The sequence below is a fragment of the Microtus oregoni genome, unplaced genomic scaffold (genome assembly GCF_018167655.1).
Source record: "Microtus oregoni isolate MIOR12 unplaced genomic scaffold, Mior012 000069F_ref0000032, whole genome shotgun sequence".
NCBI lineage: Eukaryota > Metazoa > Chordata > Mammalia > Rodentia > Cricetidae > Microtus > Microtus oregoni.
Window position 1 is genome coordinate 317,124 of NW_024543976.1, and position 16,943 is coordinate 334,066.

The window sequence follows — 16,943 nt, forward strand, 5'->3', positions numbered from 1 at the left end:
CAGAATGGGAAGAGAGTGGAAGACCAGCCCTGTTCAATCCTACATCAGACAGAGGGCTGATCTCCAAAATATACAAAGAACTCAAGAAACTGGTCATCAAAAGAACAAATAATCCAATTAAAAAAATGGAGTACAGACGTATACAGAGAACTCTCAACAGAGGAATCTAAAATGACTAAAAGATACTTAAGGAAATGCTCAACATCCTTAGTCATCAGAGGAATGCAAATCAAAACAACTCTGAGATTCCATCTTACACCTGTAAGAATGGCCAAGATCAAAAACACTGGTGACAACTTATGCTTGGAGAGGTTGTGGGGAAAAGGGAATGATCTTCCATTGCTGGTGGGAGTGCAAACTTGTACAGATGCTTTGGAAATCAGTATGGTGATTTCTCAGAAAATTAGGAAACAGCCTACCTCAGGACCAAACAATACTATTACTGTTGGGTATATACCTAAAGGATTCTCAATCATACCACAAGGAGATATGCTCAACTATGTTCATAGCAGCATTATTTGTCATAGCCAGAACCTGGAAACAACCTAAATGCCACTCAACAGAAGAATGGATAAAGAAAATGTGGTACACTTACAAAATGGAGTACTTACTACACAGTGGGAAAAAATAATGACACCTTGAAATTTGCAGGCAAATGGATGGATCTAGAAAACATCATATTGAGTGAGGTAACCCACACCCAGAAAGACAAATATCACATGTACTCACGCACTAGTGGCTTTTAGCCTAAAGCAAAGAACACCAGCCTACAATTCACAATCCCAGACAACCTAGACACACTCATGAGAGCTGGAAAATCCTGGGCATACAGTCAAACCCTTCTCACAATTAGCTGATAAAAAAAAAAAGCAATGAGACACAGAGATCCTTATTGGCACCTATTGGTTTACTGAGAAATAATCCAATTTACAGATACCAATTCTCTACTCCCATTTAGTGAAACCGCAGGTAAACATGAACAAGGTTTATGAAAATGATTTACTCCAGTCTTGGGCACTTCCTTCTAGATAGGTTAAAGATGTGAAAGTTCTCCCATGAGGGAGAACTTGCTTCACTGATTCATCCACAAAGATCAGAATTCCATCTATCAGTACATATTTCTTCAGCTGCTAATTGGGTTATACTATCAATTAATAACCAGATTGTACTGGCTGGTTTTGTGTGTCAATGACACAAGCTGGAGTCATAAGAGAGGAAGGAGCCTCAGCTGAGGAAATGCCTCCAAGAGGTCCAGCTGTAAGGTATTTTCTCAGTTAGTGATTAATGGGAGAGGGAACTGCCCTTGGTGGGTGATGCCTTCCCTGGGCTGGTATCAGGGGAAGCAAGTCAGTAAGCAGCCCCCTTCCATGGCATCTGCATCAGCTCCTGCCTCCAGGATCCTTCCCTGTCTGAGATTTTGTCCTGACTTCCTTCAGTGCTAAACAGCAATGCTGAAGTGCAAACTTAATAAACCTTTTCCTCCCCAATGTGCTCTTTGGTCGTGGTGTTTCTCTGCAGCAAGAGAAACCCTAGCTAAGACATCTATACATAATCATGTCCCTTAACCCTTAATGCTAGGAGCAGAGGCCAGCAGGGCCGCTGTTCCCCACATTCTAGCTCTCGCTCCATGGATCTTCTCCATTATTTAAAGACTTTTCTCATCATTATTTATGTATATGAGTGTGTATGTGTGTGCGCATGTGGCGCCCACAGAAGCCAGAAGAAGGGGGGTTAGTCTCTCACGCTGGAGTTGTTAGCTGCTCTGTGACATCTGATGTGGATGCTGGGAGCCCAACTTCCGGTCCTTCCCAAGATCAGCAAACGCTCTTAAGCACTGAGCCCTCTCTCAGCCCCAATCCTCTCCTTATTCATAATTAAAAGGACAACTGGAACAAATTTTCACCATCTTTGTTTCTTTTACTGAAAATGGGATATTTCTGACAAATGTTGACTGTAGGCCACAGATACTCCAGCCATGTACCTCTCAAGACAGAACATCCATTATGTACGCCACAAGATAGACCGAGCATGCGCAACACATTCTCACACTGCATTACCACACAGGATGAGCATTTGTGCAGTTTCCCCACAAGGGTTCTATAACACACAGCCAAATAACACACGTAACAGTACTTCAAATCCAGGGTCACAAGGCCAAGTACATGCAGAATATACCACTTGGCTTCTGCTATGACATGGAACACCAGAAATGTATCTTCACCTCCTCTGTTTTAGTTTTTAATGTGGTCCATCTCCTTGAAGGTAGTTAACTCAAACGGCTAATCAATTTGCATTACAGCAAAGGTTCTCAACCTGTGGGTCATGACCCTGTTAGGGGATTGGACGACTCTTTCACAGGGATTACCTGAGACCTCTGGAAAACACGAATACTAACATTATGATTCAAAACAGTAGCTAAATTATAGTTAAGAAGTAGCAATATTTGGGGGTCACTACCATATGAGGAACTGTATTAAAGGGTTACAAAAGTAGAAAGGCTGAGAACTGCTGGTCTATCTAGGGGCTTATGGTGCTATAATATAGGCTTCTCTCTGGGCATGCCCAGAACAAAAAGGATGTCCTATCTGTGGGGTCTTAAAATTAAAAAAAAAATTCTCAGTATATATTAATTGCCTGAAATATTGACTTTCATTAGGCCCTTTTCATATATCGATGTACTGTGATCCCATAATGATCTTAATCAGCTGGCTTCTATTCTAGTGTAGGGCCTTGTTAGTAGCAACTTCCCTGCAAGCTGACACTCAAAATTCCAAAGCCCAATTATTCCCTGTACTGACTTAGCCTCCAAAGAACATGTCTCTACTCTCTGGAAGCTATGCCACCTTTAAAGCCAGCCACTGCTAAATCACACACACGGAGGGCACACTGAGACACTTGGTGAAACTTTCACTGATGACTCTCTTCTCCCTGGCTGGCCTCAAACTCAAAGAGATGGCCTGCCTCTGCCTCCCAAGTGCAGGGATTAAAGATCTGTGCTACCACAGTTAGCATTCCCCACCCCCTTCCTTTTGCTATAATCCACCAATCCACCAACCAACCAACCAATCGTGTGTACTCTGTATGCTACGTGTGTGAGTGCCTGCAGAGACCTGATGATGCCAGGACCCTTGGAGCTGGATTTCCAGTGGCAGGGAGCCACTAGACATGGTGGCTGAGTTCTGAACTCGGGTTGTCTGGAAGAGCACAGTAAGTGCTCTGAACTACTTCCTACGCCATCTCCCCAGCCCCTCAGTTACGACTCCTAAAGACTATTAGTCCATCCTTCCTCTCCACCCCCCCCCCCCCCCCCGAAGGGCACATGCTTATTATTTTTGGGAAGAGTTGCTAGGGACAGTCACATGAGAAGGGCTAACTGATCAACATTGTCTCAAAGTATGCCTCTCTAGATTTAACTGAAGAACATGATAGGGAAAACCTACTGAGTCGGGAATGCCTGAGCCTTGTGTCCTGGCTACTTCTATGTCATCTTGACACAGACTAGTCGTGAGAGGGGCGGGAGCCCCAACTGAGTAAATGCCTTCATGTGATTGGGCTGCAGAAAGCCTGGAGGGCATTTTCTTAGTGACTGAAGGGGGAGCCCCAGCTCATCACAGGTGGTGCCATCCGTGGGCTGGTGGTCCTGGGTTCTGTAACAAAGCAGGCTGAGCATGCCATCAGGAACAGTTATTCCTCTTTGGCTTCAGTGCTTGAGTTCCTGTCCTGTCCTCCTTTGATGATGGGGAAACACAAGCTGAATAAACCCCTTGCTCCCCAAATCGCTCTGGTCACGGTGTTTCAGTGCAGCAGCAGTGACCCTAACTATGACACCTTTCCTTGCAGTTTCTGAGCATGCACAGCCTCTGAGTGAAAACTGAAAAGAATCACCAGGTTTGGGGCTGGAGAGACGGGTCAGTGGTTCAGAGCGCTTTCTGGTCTACCAGAGGCCTAAAGTCCACATCTTAGCATCCACAAGGCCTGTAGCTCCAGCTCCACGGTATCTGACACACCATGTTTCAGTCTCTGTGGGCACGTACTCATGCCTACTCCTCCCATGTTAAAAAAAAAATTAAGAAAAAAAATACTAGGTTTCGGATATGATTCCCAAAGAAGCACTATGCAGTACACCCATAAGGCACCTGAAGTTCCTCTTTGTACTTACAAACAAAAAATATCCTAATGCACTTTCGAAGACTCTCTGAGCTTCCAAGTGAGAGAGTAAATGGCTTGCTGCTGGCTGCATTCCTTCTCAGCAGAGCTTCAAAGCTTGCCTGGTAGGAGTCTTCCCTGGTGTTCCCCATCGGGCACAGCCCCCATTTCCACATAGCAGGTTCGCACTAGATCCCTCCAGGCACTTTAGTTTATAGACTATTTATGCTACGTGCGGGCACAAGGAGTGAAAAACACAATGCCCTTGTAAGGCAGAAATATTTGACTCTCCTCTTGTAGCTGCTACTTATGACACTTTGAGCTGTTTGGGGAAAGGTGGCCAGGAGGTGGGCAGGACAATCCAGGAGAGGGCAGCTGGTCTATGAGGCACCACTGTCACCAAGGCTTCCAGCTCTTGTCTCCCATCCTATTCACACCGATGCTGTGTGCAGGTGACTCCCCAAACCGCAGTCACAGTCCACAGCCCCCACTGCTTGCTGAGCAGGGAGGAAGGGAGGCAGAGCCACAGAGGCTAACCTGGAACACTCTGAGGTGAGGGCGGAACCTTCCAGTGGATAAGCATACTCAGAACCAACTGTTCTCTTCCATCTCTGAGCAGATGGAAAGTCGTAAACATAAAACCTGGGAAACGGCAGCCTGTGCAGATGTAGTTGCTTTATTTAACCAAAGGGAAGTGAACAACAAGCCAGACCAAAGGCCGCATGGGAAACAAAAACGACGCTAAAGACAGGAGAAGATAACTATTCCATAAGGGGCTGTATCTAAAGGTGGAGGAGCTAGGAGTAGGAGGAGCAAGGCAGAGCTGTTGACAAGGGCTTTCATGTGATTCAGACACAGGGATTTTTACAGCTAAATTAACCTCTATGTGACCCCCTCCAGAGGGCCACCTTCTCCCAAGGAGCCAAGGCCAGAGCTCACATCCCCATTTCAGCCCTTTTGCCATGCCTGTCATACTCCACAGACACCCTAGCCAGATATCCCTAAAACCCTACCCCTAGCATGCAACAGTCTGGAACTGTCTGTCCTTACCGGAAGGTGACTAAGAGGCACGTCCACTTGACCCAGGAAGTCGTCTCGTGTCTGTGAAGAAGAAAGCAAAGTGTTAATGTTGCTCTCTGTTCCCCCGAGGGGCAGAAAAACCATCCCATTGCACAAAGAGACAGTAGGTCCAGGACTCGGTATGGATGCGGCGAAAGGGGGAGGGGTGAAGGCAGAGGTCTAAGATGAGGCACCAGGCAGGCACCAAGCTGTCACCAGGAGACCTGGAAGTGTGAAGGGAAGGTGACGGGCACTCTGTGCTTACATCCAAAAGGAAGGGCAAGGGATCCTCTTGTAGGGCTGGGAGCATGTGGCCAGCCAGGAAAGAGGCACAGAAGGCCATTTAGGGTTTGGGGGCAGAGTTGGACCCAGTTTAAAAAGAAGGCAGGACAGAACTGTTGGGAGCATTTCAACACGCACTTAATCCTTCTATAAACGCAAGAGCTTCGCAAGAGCGCAGAGTCTGAATAAGTATGAGTGGCTTAGTCACGGATACATCTTATAAACTGCAGGACATAAGAAGGAAAGAAAAAGTTTTTTGTTGTTTTCTATTCAGTAAGTATGCTACTGATGAATCCGTATCTAGGAAGGAAGTCTGTAATTTCGGATAAGCTGTGCTCCTTGCTTTCTTGACCAACTACACAGCATCATTCTTCATGTCTTGAATGGGACCAGTGTGGCATTGGTTATGGGACTCACAAGTCCCCTCTCAGACTTTGGGAGTTACCTAGGGTCAGACCCCAGACTAGAGCACCCAATGGCCAGGATCATGTATGTCCTGCGGTCACAGCACTTGTGGCTTGACCTCTGGGGTTCAGAGGACCTGGGCACAAATCAGATCAAAACAACTACCTCCCCCATAGTGCACAGCTGCTTCTACTGCACACACACTCATGAGAGCTGGAAAATCCTGGGTATAGAGGCAAACCCTTCTCACAATTAGCTGATAAAAAAAAAGCAATGAGACACAGAGATCCTTATTGGCACCTATTGGTTTACTGAGAAATAATCCAATTTACAGATACCAATTCTCTACTCCCATTTAGTGAAACCGCAGGTAAACATGAACAAGGTTTATGAAAATGATTTACTCCAGTCTTGGGCACTTCCTTCTAGATAGGTTAAAGATGTGACTAACTGGAAAGCTAGCTTGTCTCGTCCAGATGATGCATGAAGGATACTAGAAACTCAACACTGGCCAGGTGTGTATGAAGAACGAGAGCTGCCTCTCGTATACTTGTGCGTGCATTTGTTTTCTGTATCTGTGTGCACGCACACATGCAACATGTGAAGGAAAGATCAGAGGTTGACTCTGGGTATCATTCCTCAGGCAGAGTCCATCTTGTTCTTTGAACTAGGGTCCCTCATTGTCCTGGAGCTCACCATGCATGCCAGGCTGGTTGCCCAGAAAGTCCTAGGGATCCACCTGTCCCTGCTTACCAATAGTGCACACACCACACCCACATTTTCACATGGGTTCTGGGATTTGAGCTCAGGTCCTCATGCGTGCATGACAAACATTTCACTGACTGAACCATCTCCCCTGCTACGAATGCTATTTTGGAGTTCTTGGTTCTTGCATTTTCTTAGCTGTGTTTGCTACAGCCCAACAACATGGGATCCTTGTCCAGCAAAAGACTGGAAGAGAGGTGCCAATGTACTTTGCATGATGAAGCAGCAGTCGGCAGAAGGCCTGGAAAATAATGGCAGAGTTTCCACCTAACTTGCAGTCCCAACTCCAACCACTCTCATTCATACCAATGACGTTCATTTGAGGAATTATGGAGCTGGTACATTCGTCCTCTGCTTGGCTGACACTATCAATTCTGTATTAGCTATATAAATATCACTTTAACCATACAATAAAAAAACCAACAAAAGAAATAGATTTATTTGGTATCAGTCAGAAATTGTGCACGAGAGACAGGCAGTATTGCCATTACGACTTTCCCTCCCCTTTACCCCAACTACTGGTACTAGAAGGGCATAGCATGTGATTATCAAGGGACAGGGAGATCTAAAAGGCAACTCACAAACTGTTGAAATGTAGTTTAGCAAAAACCCAGGGACCATCTATATACATCCTCACTGTTTTGCTGGAGAGATCCTAGTTTCAAACTGGCCAAATGAGCTCAGCTCCAGGCAAACGATAAAAGCCAAGGACACAGCCAGCACTGACGGCGAGAGCAACAAACACTGCCAAGACGAGCATCCAACAGAGGCCGTGTGTCTGGCTGTGGTGAGGCCCGTAGCAAGCTGCAGAAGCAGGCACGTATACCTGAGTGCTGTGTGAGCGGCCAGAGGATGAGGTTCCCTCTGGGCAGCGGGTTCTAGAGTTTACCCCAACCTGCGCTCTATGCATCTCGGTAAGGCGTGGAGAGCAAGGCAGGTATGCAACAAGTTGGGGCTTCTCTTCGGGTGTCGCATCTCAGCTGTGGGGACTCTCACAACACAGTCCAGAGTAACTTTCGGGGGTTTCTGCCGAGATGGTCATTTGGCACATGCCACTTTCCACGCTACCTCCACAAGTCACAAAGTGCACTGAATTCTCCGAGGCATGCTGGGGAATCTGCTCGCTTGTGGCCACGTTTCCTCCTTGCGTGGTAGCAACGATTTCCCAAACACCCAAAGAAGAAAAGCCTCATCGAGGAAGGAAATGGAAGGTTTTTACTAATCTATTATCAGGAGAGTTGGGATCAGGTGCAAGAGAGTGTTTAGTCAGAATAAACGGATTTAAACTGGTATTTCATCAGTCAATGGAAGATGTGTCTGACTGAGAAACACAGGTTTCAAAACATTCCCAAACCAATGAAGATTCAGGCAGCGGAGTGTTGTATTTTTCAGTGCTGAAGACTGAGCAGAGCCTCCGTCACGCTAGGCAAGCACTCCAACAGAATACGTCACAGAAGCAGCGGGGAGAGGTGAGTCCCCTGGAGGCCTTGACTTTAGAGGTGTACAGCATGCCAACGAGTTTCTGTCACCTGTTTGTGACAGAAATCAAGGATGGTATGACACGTGGAGGCTCCTGCCTAGACCCTGACAGAGACAATCTGTGGCCATCACCACATCTTTAGGTTGTCACTGCCGCAGAGTGACATCTTAAATCCATGTTATAAAAAAACATCAGTCAAGCCACTGTGAATAATCTGCGATACAGAAATATTTCCAACAAACATGCTGACCACACAAAACTAGGGAGACGAAACTGCAAGCCACGGCAGACTGGGCATTTCTTGTGACTATCTCTAAGTAGTAATGGTATCAATTTCAAACAGTATTACTCATTTTTTCCTCCAGGGTGAAGATGTACAGGTAACAAAGTTACTTATGTTCTCTTCTGACACGCCATTAAATAATCCTCCAATGTAATGACACTGCTTGTTTAATGTACATAACAGTAAGAACACACACTGGAGTCTCTAAAATGGGCATGTCACAGTGACATTACTGGAAAGGTGAACAAACACACAGACCTTAATGCTCACTCATTAAACGCCGACGAACTAAATTCAGGACCGCTTTCCCCATTCACTCATTTGATCGTTCACTCTGCTTATAGTCTACCTCCTTTGCCTTATTTTATTTTATTTTGAGACAGGATTTCTCTGTGTAGACAAGGCTGGCCTCGAACTTGGGAGATCTGCCTCCCTCTGCCTCCCAAGTGCTGCCAAGACGATTAAAGGCATGTGCTAGCACAGCCTGGTCTCCTTTGCCTTTTTGATCTAGGGTCTCACATATCCCAGGCTATCTTCCAACTTGAGATCCTCCTGCATGGTCTCCTACACTCTGGGATCACAGGGGCACACCACTCGGCTTTGCGGCCTTGCTCTTTAAAACGAGCATGGGAGCGAGAGTGTGCTGTATTCACACAGAGGCATGTCACCAGCGTTGTTAAGTGTCATCAGGGTTGGATGCCTGGGAACTGGAACCACGGCCCCAGTGAAACCCTACTGCAGCCCCAGTGTCCTTATGAGCATGCTAGTTAGAGATGGCAGCTCTGAAGTGGACACAAAGCTCATGTGTCTTCAAAACAGACGAGACTCATTTCTCAAGGAACGTGCCCACCCCATAGTCCACCTGGGTCTATGGGTCAGAGCAGCACTTGCAGGGTGGCATCCAAACTCACCAAGCACCCCCACCACCCCACTGCCCCATTCTTTTCCAGACAGAGGAGCAGGCAGGGGACTGTTGCAGATGAAAGTAGTTGGGAACCAAGAAGCGTGGATCCTCAGGGGCCACACTGAGTCCCTAAGGCCAGATATGTCACAAACATCAGCAATTATTACAAATAAGCCTCTATACTATTGCAGCTACATATGCAGGCAGTGATCAGTGAGATCTTTTATTTCCTCTTCTAGTGCTGGGAATCAAATGCAAGACATGATGCATGTCTCTAACTCTGAGCAACATTGCGGCCCTCACTGAAAAACTGTAATGGAAAATAACAGTGCCTCACACGAAATACGAGAACTGTGTTATACGTGTAAGTGAACACAGGGACTGAGCTGTGAGTCTTAGCTTTTTTGGAACTGAAGAGATGGTTCAGTGGGTAAAGGTTCCTGCTACTATAAGTGCAAGAACCTGAGTTTGAATGTCCAGAACCCATGCAACAAAGCTGGTGTGGGGTGTGACTGTGAGCCCTGCATAGGGAGACAGATGAGGGTTCAATATTCACCTCTGACCTCCACAGGCATTGGCCACACATATTACACCCCCCCCCAATTATCAACAACAAAAGTTCTTTCTTTTTTATGTGCTGTCCAAAAGAATAAAACTGAATGCTACTCAGTGGAAAACCTTCCAGGGCTACTGTCTTAAGTTTTACATTGGATGTAAGTAGTAACTTAAGATTAGAGTTTCTAACAACAAATCCATGTGTATATAACTTACAATGTAAATTAGCAATTTAAAATTCCAGCATCAGGACAGACTATAGGGTGCATCTTTGTATATATTACACACTGAGGCAAACATCACAACCTTCTCACAAGAAGGGTGGGTGCTACATCCATAAAGCAAGGCACCGAAAAGGGTCAGAAATTCCTGGGGGGCAATGACCCGACAGAACCACAGTTATGTGTTTAGTTAGTTTTAGGCCAGGAGTTAAAAGATGACCTCCCCTCACACATTCAACCACTCTCCCTGGCCTCTCAGCCTGGGGGCACCATAGTGATTCTGTGGGGGAGAAGGTTTGTGTTGGAGCCGTTTGGAAGCTTGCATGCGTCTGTCTACAGATCAGACGGCTTAAGTAACCTTCACAGAAGCTTCTGGATCAAATGTCACAAATACAGTGACTCCTCCACAGCTCAGTATCTGGAGAGCCACCTGAAGGTCACCACACATTCCTTCTTTAGACCCCATCTCATTCCTCAGCAAGGCACAGCGCCGGCTTTGTCATCACGAACAAGAAGGAAGATGTGTGTTCTTCCTGTCAGGCACGTCAGCCTGTGCCACGAAGACAGGAGAATGTGACAGCTCAGAGGACACCGGGAGTTACTGGTCTCCACCCACAGCCTGGGCAACACAAGCCCCCACTCTACTGCCGCTGACATATTATGAGTTCCCGCTGCACCGTTGCCCACAGCGCTGCCCAAGCCCCTCTATCTCCAGCCGTTAGATCTTTGCTCACATCCTCAGAGCCCCAAGCATCCACACTAGCCCACTACAGCCCCCACTGTACGAACCCTGCTGCACTTCCACCTACAGCCCACACCACACCTTCACTGAGCAGGTCCTGCTACACCTCTGCCCAGAGGGCACTGGATAAGCCTCTCCGGTATTTCACCCTATGGCGCCTCCACCTAGAGCCTGTGCTACACAAGGTCCCCTTCACCTCTGCCCGCATCTCGCTACACTGCCCACCACTGCACCTCCAGTGCAGTTTGCGCTGTATGATCTCTCTTACTTCTCTTCATGTTACAAGGGACCTCTTCACCGATGCCTGCATCCCATAAGCCCATATTTCACCACCTGGGGCTTCTGGCTTTTAATGGGAAATGTTTCAAAATATGATAACTTAATGGGATCATAGTCATACGGCATTCCACTAAAATCCAAGAAAATGTGTCACAGTGAAATACCTGAATCCTTGTGTTCTTACTCAAATTCACTTCACATGTATTAGAACACACATACACATAGACACATAGACACACACACACACACACACACACACGGAAGGAAAAAAGGAGCAAGAGCGGAAGATTTAAATGGATCTCACACTGCTGGCTCCTGTGTCATTTAGTTCCTGTTAGTAGGGCTGAAACCCGTCACTCACTGAAACAGAGTAAGGTGTGTCCTGGAGACAGTAGCTCTTATTTGTAACAACAAACCAGGCCTTCGTGTCAACACAACCTCACAGCAAACTCCCAGGACCTGAGAAGGCCCCAGTGAAAGCCATCAGGGAGGTGGCATGGTCACACCGCACCAGCTGGATCGCCGTCAGGAAGAACATCTATTTTAAGGAATGTTTTTCTTGAAGACACAAACAGAAGGCACAGAAAGGTAGACAGAACAAGGACAGCTGTGCTGGCAGACGAGAGCAGCCCTGCTGCTGCAGCCTAGATATGGTGCAGGGACATAACTAGGCCATCATTCACTGGGCCTTCATGGGCTCAGATGGGGTCCCAGTTGCTCTGAGTGGTCAGCTATGACACTAGGGAAATGATATTCCTGATATGCTCTTCCCCCGGGAGGCAGGGGGCTGGAGGTCACTGGAGAGCACTCACTCACTCACTCACTCACTCACTCTTCCCTTGAATATTAAGTGCATTCTGGGTGCAGGGTCAACAGGGGGACAAGGGGACGATCTTTATAATCTAAGCAATCGATGATCAGAATTGAATATACAGTCAACTGGAGGGGTGTGGATGCTGGGCAGGGACTCTAGGGCCCAGACCCCTCTCGTGGACAATACTGAGCTCCAGACATCTCCTCATCCCTCTGAGGATGCCATGGCACACACCTCTTAACATCTCAAGTTGGACAGCCCATGTGTGCAGATCCACTGTGTGTTCAAATTCACACAACCAAGCTTCTCTGTAACAGGATGCAGGGCCTGCTGCAGAACCATGAGACTACCCTGTTTGACTCAGTCAAGGCTAGAATGACTTTATGGAAGACATAAACTTTGAGTGTTTGCTGGAGTGTCCACTAGGGAATAATACTGCCAAGAGTGGAGTGGGTTTTTCCTACATCAATTAACAAGACAATCCCCAAAAGACATTCTTATAAGACAACCCAATCTATATAATTTCTCACAAAGATTCTCCACTATGGCGACACTAGGTTGTGTTAAGTTGTCAGTCAAGACTAACCTGAAGAATCTCAAAGGCTTCAAGCGCCTTGCTTATAGGAGAGAAGGCAGGCAGGGCCTTAGACAGAAGACAACTGTCAAGGACAGCCTGCTGGGGAGGTGGACTGGGTTGAGAGCAGCTGAGGAAAGTTTAAGGTTATCTTGCTGTAGAGACATGAGGGTCTAGTCTCCCAGGAATGGAAGGCTTGACACACACCCACCTGGGGTCTCTGACCAGCAGGCCGAGGCAGTGTCTCTAAGCCTGGAGCCTGGTCCCCACCTCTAAGACCAACACTCTCAACTTCACTCTGGCCTACATAATAAGGAAGACAGTGGGGGTAAGAAGTCCATTCCAGAAGACAGCACAGCAGTATCTCTTTCCCAGTTGTCTGCAAGTCTAATCACAGCAAGTCCAGATGGCTGATTATTCAGGAAACCAGGACTTGAAGGTCCTTGCCATCCTTCTCTTTCCCCCTGCTGTGAAGATAAGTCTTTTATCAGGTAAGACCCAGGAGCACTCACTATAATCTACCGATGCACATCTTTTCAGAGGGAGAAGGCCACTGTTTGGAGGACTGTAGACAGAGAGGAGTCAGGACTGAGAGAGGATCTCAGCCTTTTTTAGACAGAGGAACAGTAGCAGTAAGAAGCGATGGCAGCTGCTCCCTGCTTCTCTGACTCCAAGCAAGCTTTGTCAGATCACAATCAAAATATCACATGGCAGGGGAACAGTCTGGGTTCATAGTAACTGGGGCATCTGCTTCATGGTCATGCCCTGGCACACACAGTTTCTGGCAAAGATGCTTTCTATACAGCTATTTACCTGTGCATGTGGCGTGGCTGACAGCATCTTACCTGCATCCTTCCTTCGGTACCTCCTCGCAGAGGAAGCCTAGATTGTTGACTGTCTCACCAAAACAAGCTTCAAAGAACATGGCCTGCTAACACACATCCACCTGTTACAAAGCCACTCATCTGATACTGTCCTTAAGAGCTAAATGTGTTGTTGAATTTACATAAGAACCATTTAATTCTGTATTTAGAGTTTTAAGGTACTGTTATGTTTTTATTTCCCAAGAGTTTAGATTATTTTCTCAAGGCACTGGTCCTGTATCTTCTCTTGGAAAGTTGTAAAATGTAATTTTCTGCAGCTAATATTAATAGTGGATATGTAAAAAGAAAAAAAAAGCAATTCTGGGTCTTGTTCTCTTCAGTACCAAAGAACAGAATAACTTTAGGTAATTAATGCCAGACACCCATAATAATCAATGCAGTGTCAGGAAACTGATAAAGTGTACTATGAGTTCAGTATAAGTTACTATTTTGACTTCACCATTTTGATGCTAAAATAACTCTTCATCATAGGTCAAAGCATGAGGAACCGACAGTTCATCTTGTTTTCTGGCTGGTCAACAGTTTGAACATATGGAGAACTACAAACCAGCAACTGTATATATTACATGGGAACATAAGTGTAGGGTGTTCATTCATCCTTGGATATCTAGTGACTAAGGACACTGAGTTAGAATCACAGTGGTTTATGCAAGAACACTAGTTCATTTTTTCTCAGGGCTCCACGAAACAAGCTTTGTAATATGAGCTTTGGCATCCTAGGTAGATCCTTCTAGGTCTCTTTTCTCCACTGGTCATGCTTTGGCTGCAGTCACATCTCTGGCCAGTGGACTCCATCAGTGTGCAGGGGAGAAACTCCAGCTGAGCTCTGGGGAGAACCTCAAGACTGCAAAGAATGTGAGCTCACACGTAGCTCACTCACATGGGCCAGCACTGTCCAAAGGCGGGTAAGAAGCCTTCCCTAGGCTACAGAACACAGAGACAGCAGCCAGAACATAAACCCAGCTAGCTAGGCATCAACAGTTCCCCATCTTGATGGCATACTATCACCTTCAAGCAACCCCCTCCTCAGGAAACCCTAGTTGGCCATGCTGCAGTACCCATTCCACAGCCTCTCAAAGTTCCAGCACCAGGGCTATGAATTCCAAAAAAACACAATGTTAAGAGTATTTGGCACAAGCAGATTCCCCAATATGTCCCTTTTTCCTCATTTGTATTATCATATACGCACAAGATGAGTAAAATATAAGCTTGGAAAAAAAAAGATGTAGTTGTTTAAAATTACGTTTCCTAACCCTATCATCGAAAGCAGAGTTCTTCTAACTGGAACATGCATTTCCTGGGGACATACACAAAGTTCTCAGAGTTCAGGACAGTTCTTAGCAATTGGTCTAGATCCTTCCACATGCCAGCTTCCCTGCGACTGTGCTGAGTTATAGTATGTGTACTGTCCTGTGTGCGGTCATAACTGCACAAGTTACTGAGTCCTGTGTTAGCTTTCCGGAGTCTCGGTTCCTGGCTTTCCAGGGAAGGCTCCTTTCTCATCCCTTGGATTCTTACCACAGTACATGTCGTCTCTAAGTTAGAATGAAGGGGCAGTTGGAAAATATGTGATCCTGGGGACGGCAATGAAGCTAAGTAAATGGAAAGAAGACACGCCTCGCCTCATTTCACCAAGATGACAACCTCACAGGATGATAAGAATTTTGATTTTTCTGTGTATTTGATTTAAAAGATGAAGTCGGGAATCTTTTGCCAGAAAAATGAGCTCAATATGGCCAGTTAACGTTAACAATAAAGAATAGCTTTGCTAATTCAATCTGTGGTTGATATTTTCCTCAAAATGAGCTGTGTCTACCACCATGGGACTAAATCACCTGGCATCCTGGTTCTTTCTGAAATATGTTTGGTGTTACAGCTTTTGCAACTACTGGACTAAATTATCCAACTACTAATAAATTACAGATGTCAACCTGAAATTGTGTAAGAAGTAAGTTTTCAAATTCTTTATGAGGTCCACTAAGCAGAAACATGGTTTAAAAGCATAAAATCCATCACCCAGTCAGGTCTATTAAAGAGGTAATTAAAACATTTCCTGCAAAATTCAGTGACGACCTAAAACTTTTTTCTCCTAGGGCAGGAAAAACATGGCAAAGAAATAGTTCCCCTTTCTACATACAGTGTTAGTGGAAATGGCATTAGAGCAAGCAAAAAATTTAAAGCTTTGGGGAACATTAGTTTCCTTGGTATCAAGTTTGAGAGAAAATGAGCTCACTAAGGATTTCCAAGGATGGAGAGCAGTGGTTCTCAACTTTCTTAATGCTTGCGACCCTTTAATACGATGTCTCAAGTTGTAGGACCCCCCAGCTATAAGATTATCTTCATTGCTATTTTATAACTGTAATTTTACTGCTGTTATGAATCGCAATGAAAATATCTGATATGCAGGATATCTGATACGTGACCCCCGTGAAATGGGTTCTTAACCCCCAAAGGGGTCATGAACCACATGCTGAGAACCACTGATATAGAGAAAGTTTGGGATTGTAGCAGATGTCATTTTAGGCACAGAGCAAAAACCACTTAGTGATCTCCAAAACCTACTGGGGACACACTATGGGTTATGGCTCACGGCCATCTTCCAGTTTCTCTAGAGTAGCATTGTATCTGTAGGACGGCAGGCATAACACTGCATTTGCTGCAATATTTTAAGCCTATAGCACACTCCAGCTTGGCCATCACCTTTCTGACAGACAGCTGCCAAGGCTACCAGGCTTCAAAAGCTCCTCAGTTTACTTTTAATTATTTAGGGTCAGAGTTGGCAGGTATCTGGGGAACTGCAGAGGCTCACAAATTGATTGTAAACTCTAATCCTAACAATATAAAGGTTCAATTTCCCCTTCCATTCCCTTCCGGCCTCTGCTGTTCTCCCAAACAAGAACTAGGTAGATCCATTTCTACATGTGGATAAAAATAACTATGGGGCAGGAATGTGGAGGAGACAAGGGGAGGGGTGTCATTTTGGTTGCTTATTTGGAGGCCAAGCTCTCTGGCCCAATAGGGTTGAGATATTTATAGCAGTAAGACTCACAGGTGCACAGACAAAGCCCAGGGATTTTGCTTGTTGTGGCCAAGGGATATCTGCTTGGCTAAGGAGCCAAAATGACAAGTCCTGTTTTAAAATAGACTCAGAGGATGTGATCCTTAAGAGAGGGCTCCAGTCATTAAGTCAACGCACATTTAGGACACACATCCCTAGCCACCTCTCTGGAGTGGCTGCCTATCATATTAGTTCTTACTGTGGAGGGGAGCGGATAGAGTTTGGGGCTTAAAATTAAAATCACATGTAGATCCAGAAGCAGCTTCATAAGCAAGGAGAAATTCCCTAGTTACGACCATAAAGTAAGGATGAAAATGGCTGCACTGTGCACAGTAGCTACTATAAAATCGAACAACTAGGTTCAATAAATGCTATTCTAATAAGGACTTGGATAGATGGCGCCATTAGCATTTGGGCTGAATGTCTCCTGTGTGTGTACGGGTAGGGGTGGTGGTTGTGTTTTGTAGATGTTTGGAAGCATCTTTTCTTTGG

At 45.8% G+C, this 16,943-nt stretch overlaps 1 protein-coding gene across 7 annotated transcripts in view; it reads right to left on the bottom strand.

Moving 5' to 3' along the window:
- LOC121440679 (E3 ubiquitin-protein ligase NEDD4-like) overlaps positions 1 to 16,943 on the bottom strand; it is a 323,668-nt gene that overhangs the window by 71,759 nt on the left and 234,966 nt on the right. For all 7 annotated transcript variants that reach the window (XM_041641480.1, XM_041641476.1, XM_041641477.1 and 4 more), the window contains one exon: positions 5,197 to 5,247. In XM_041641480.1, coding sequence (XP_041497414.1) covers positions 5,197 to 5,247 — 51 coding nt within the window. The remainder of the gene's footprint in view (positions 1 to 5,196; positions 5,248 to 16,943) is intronic.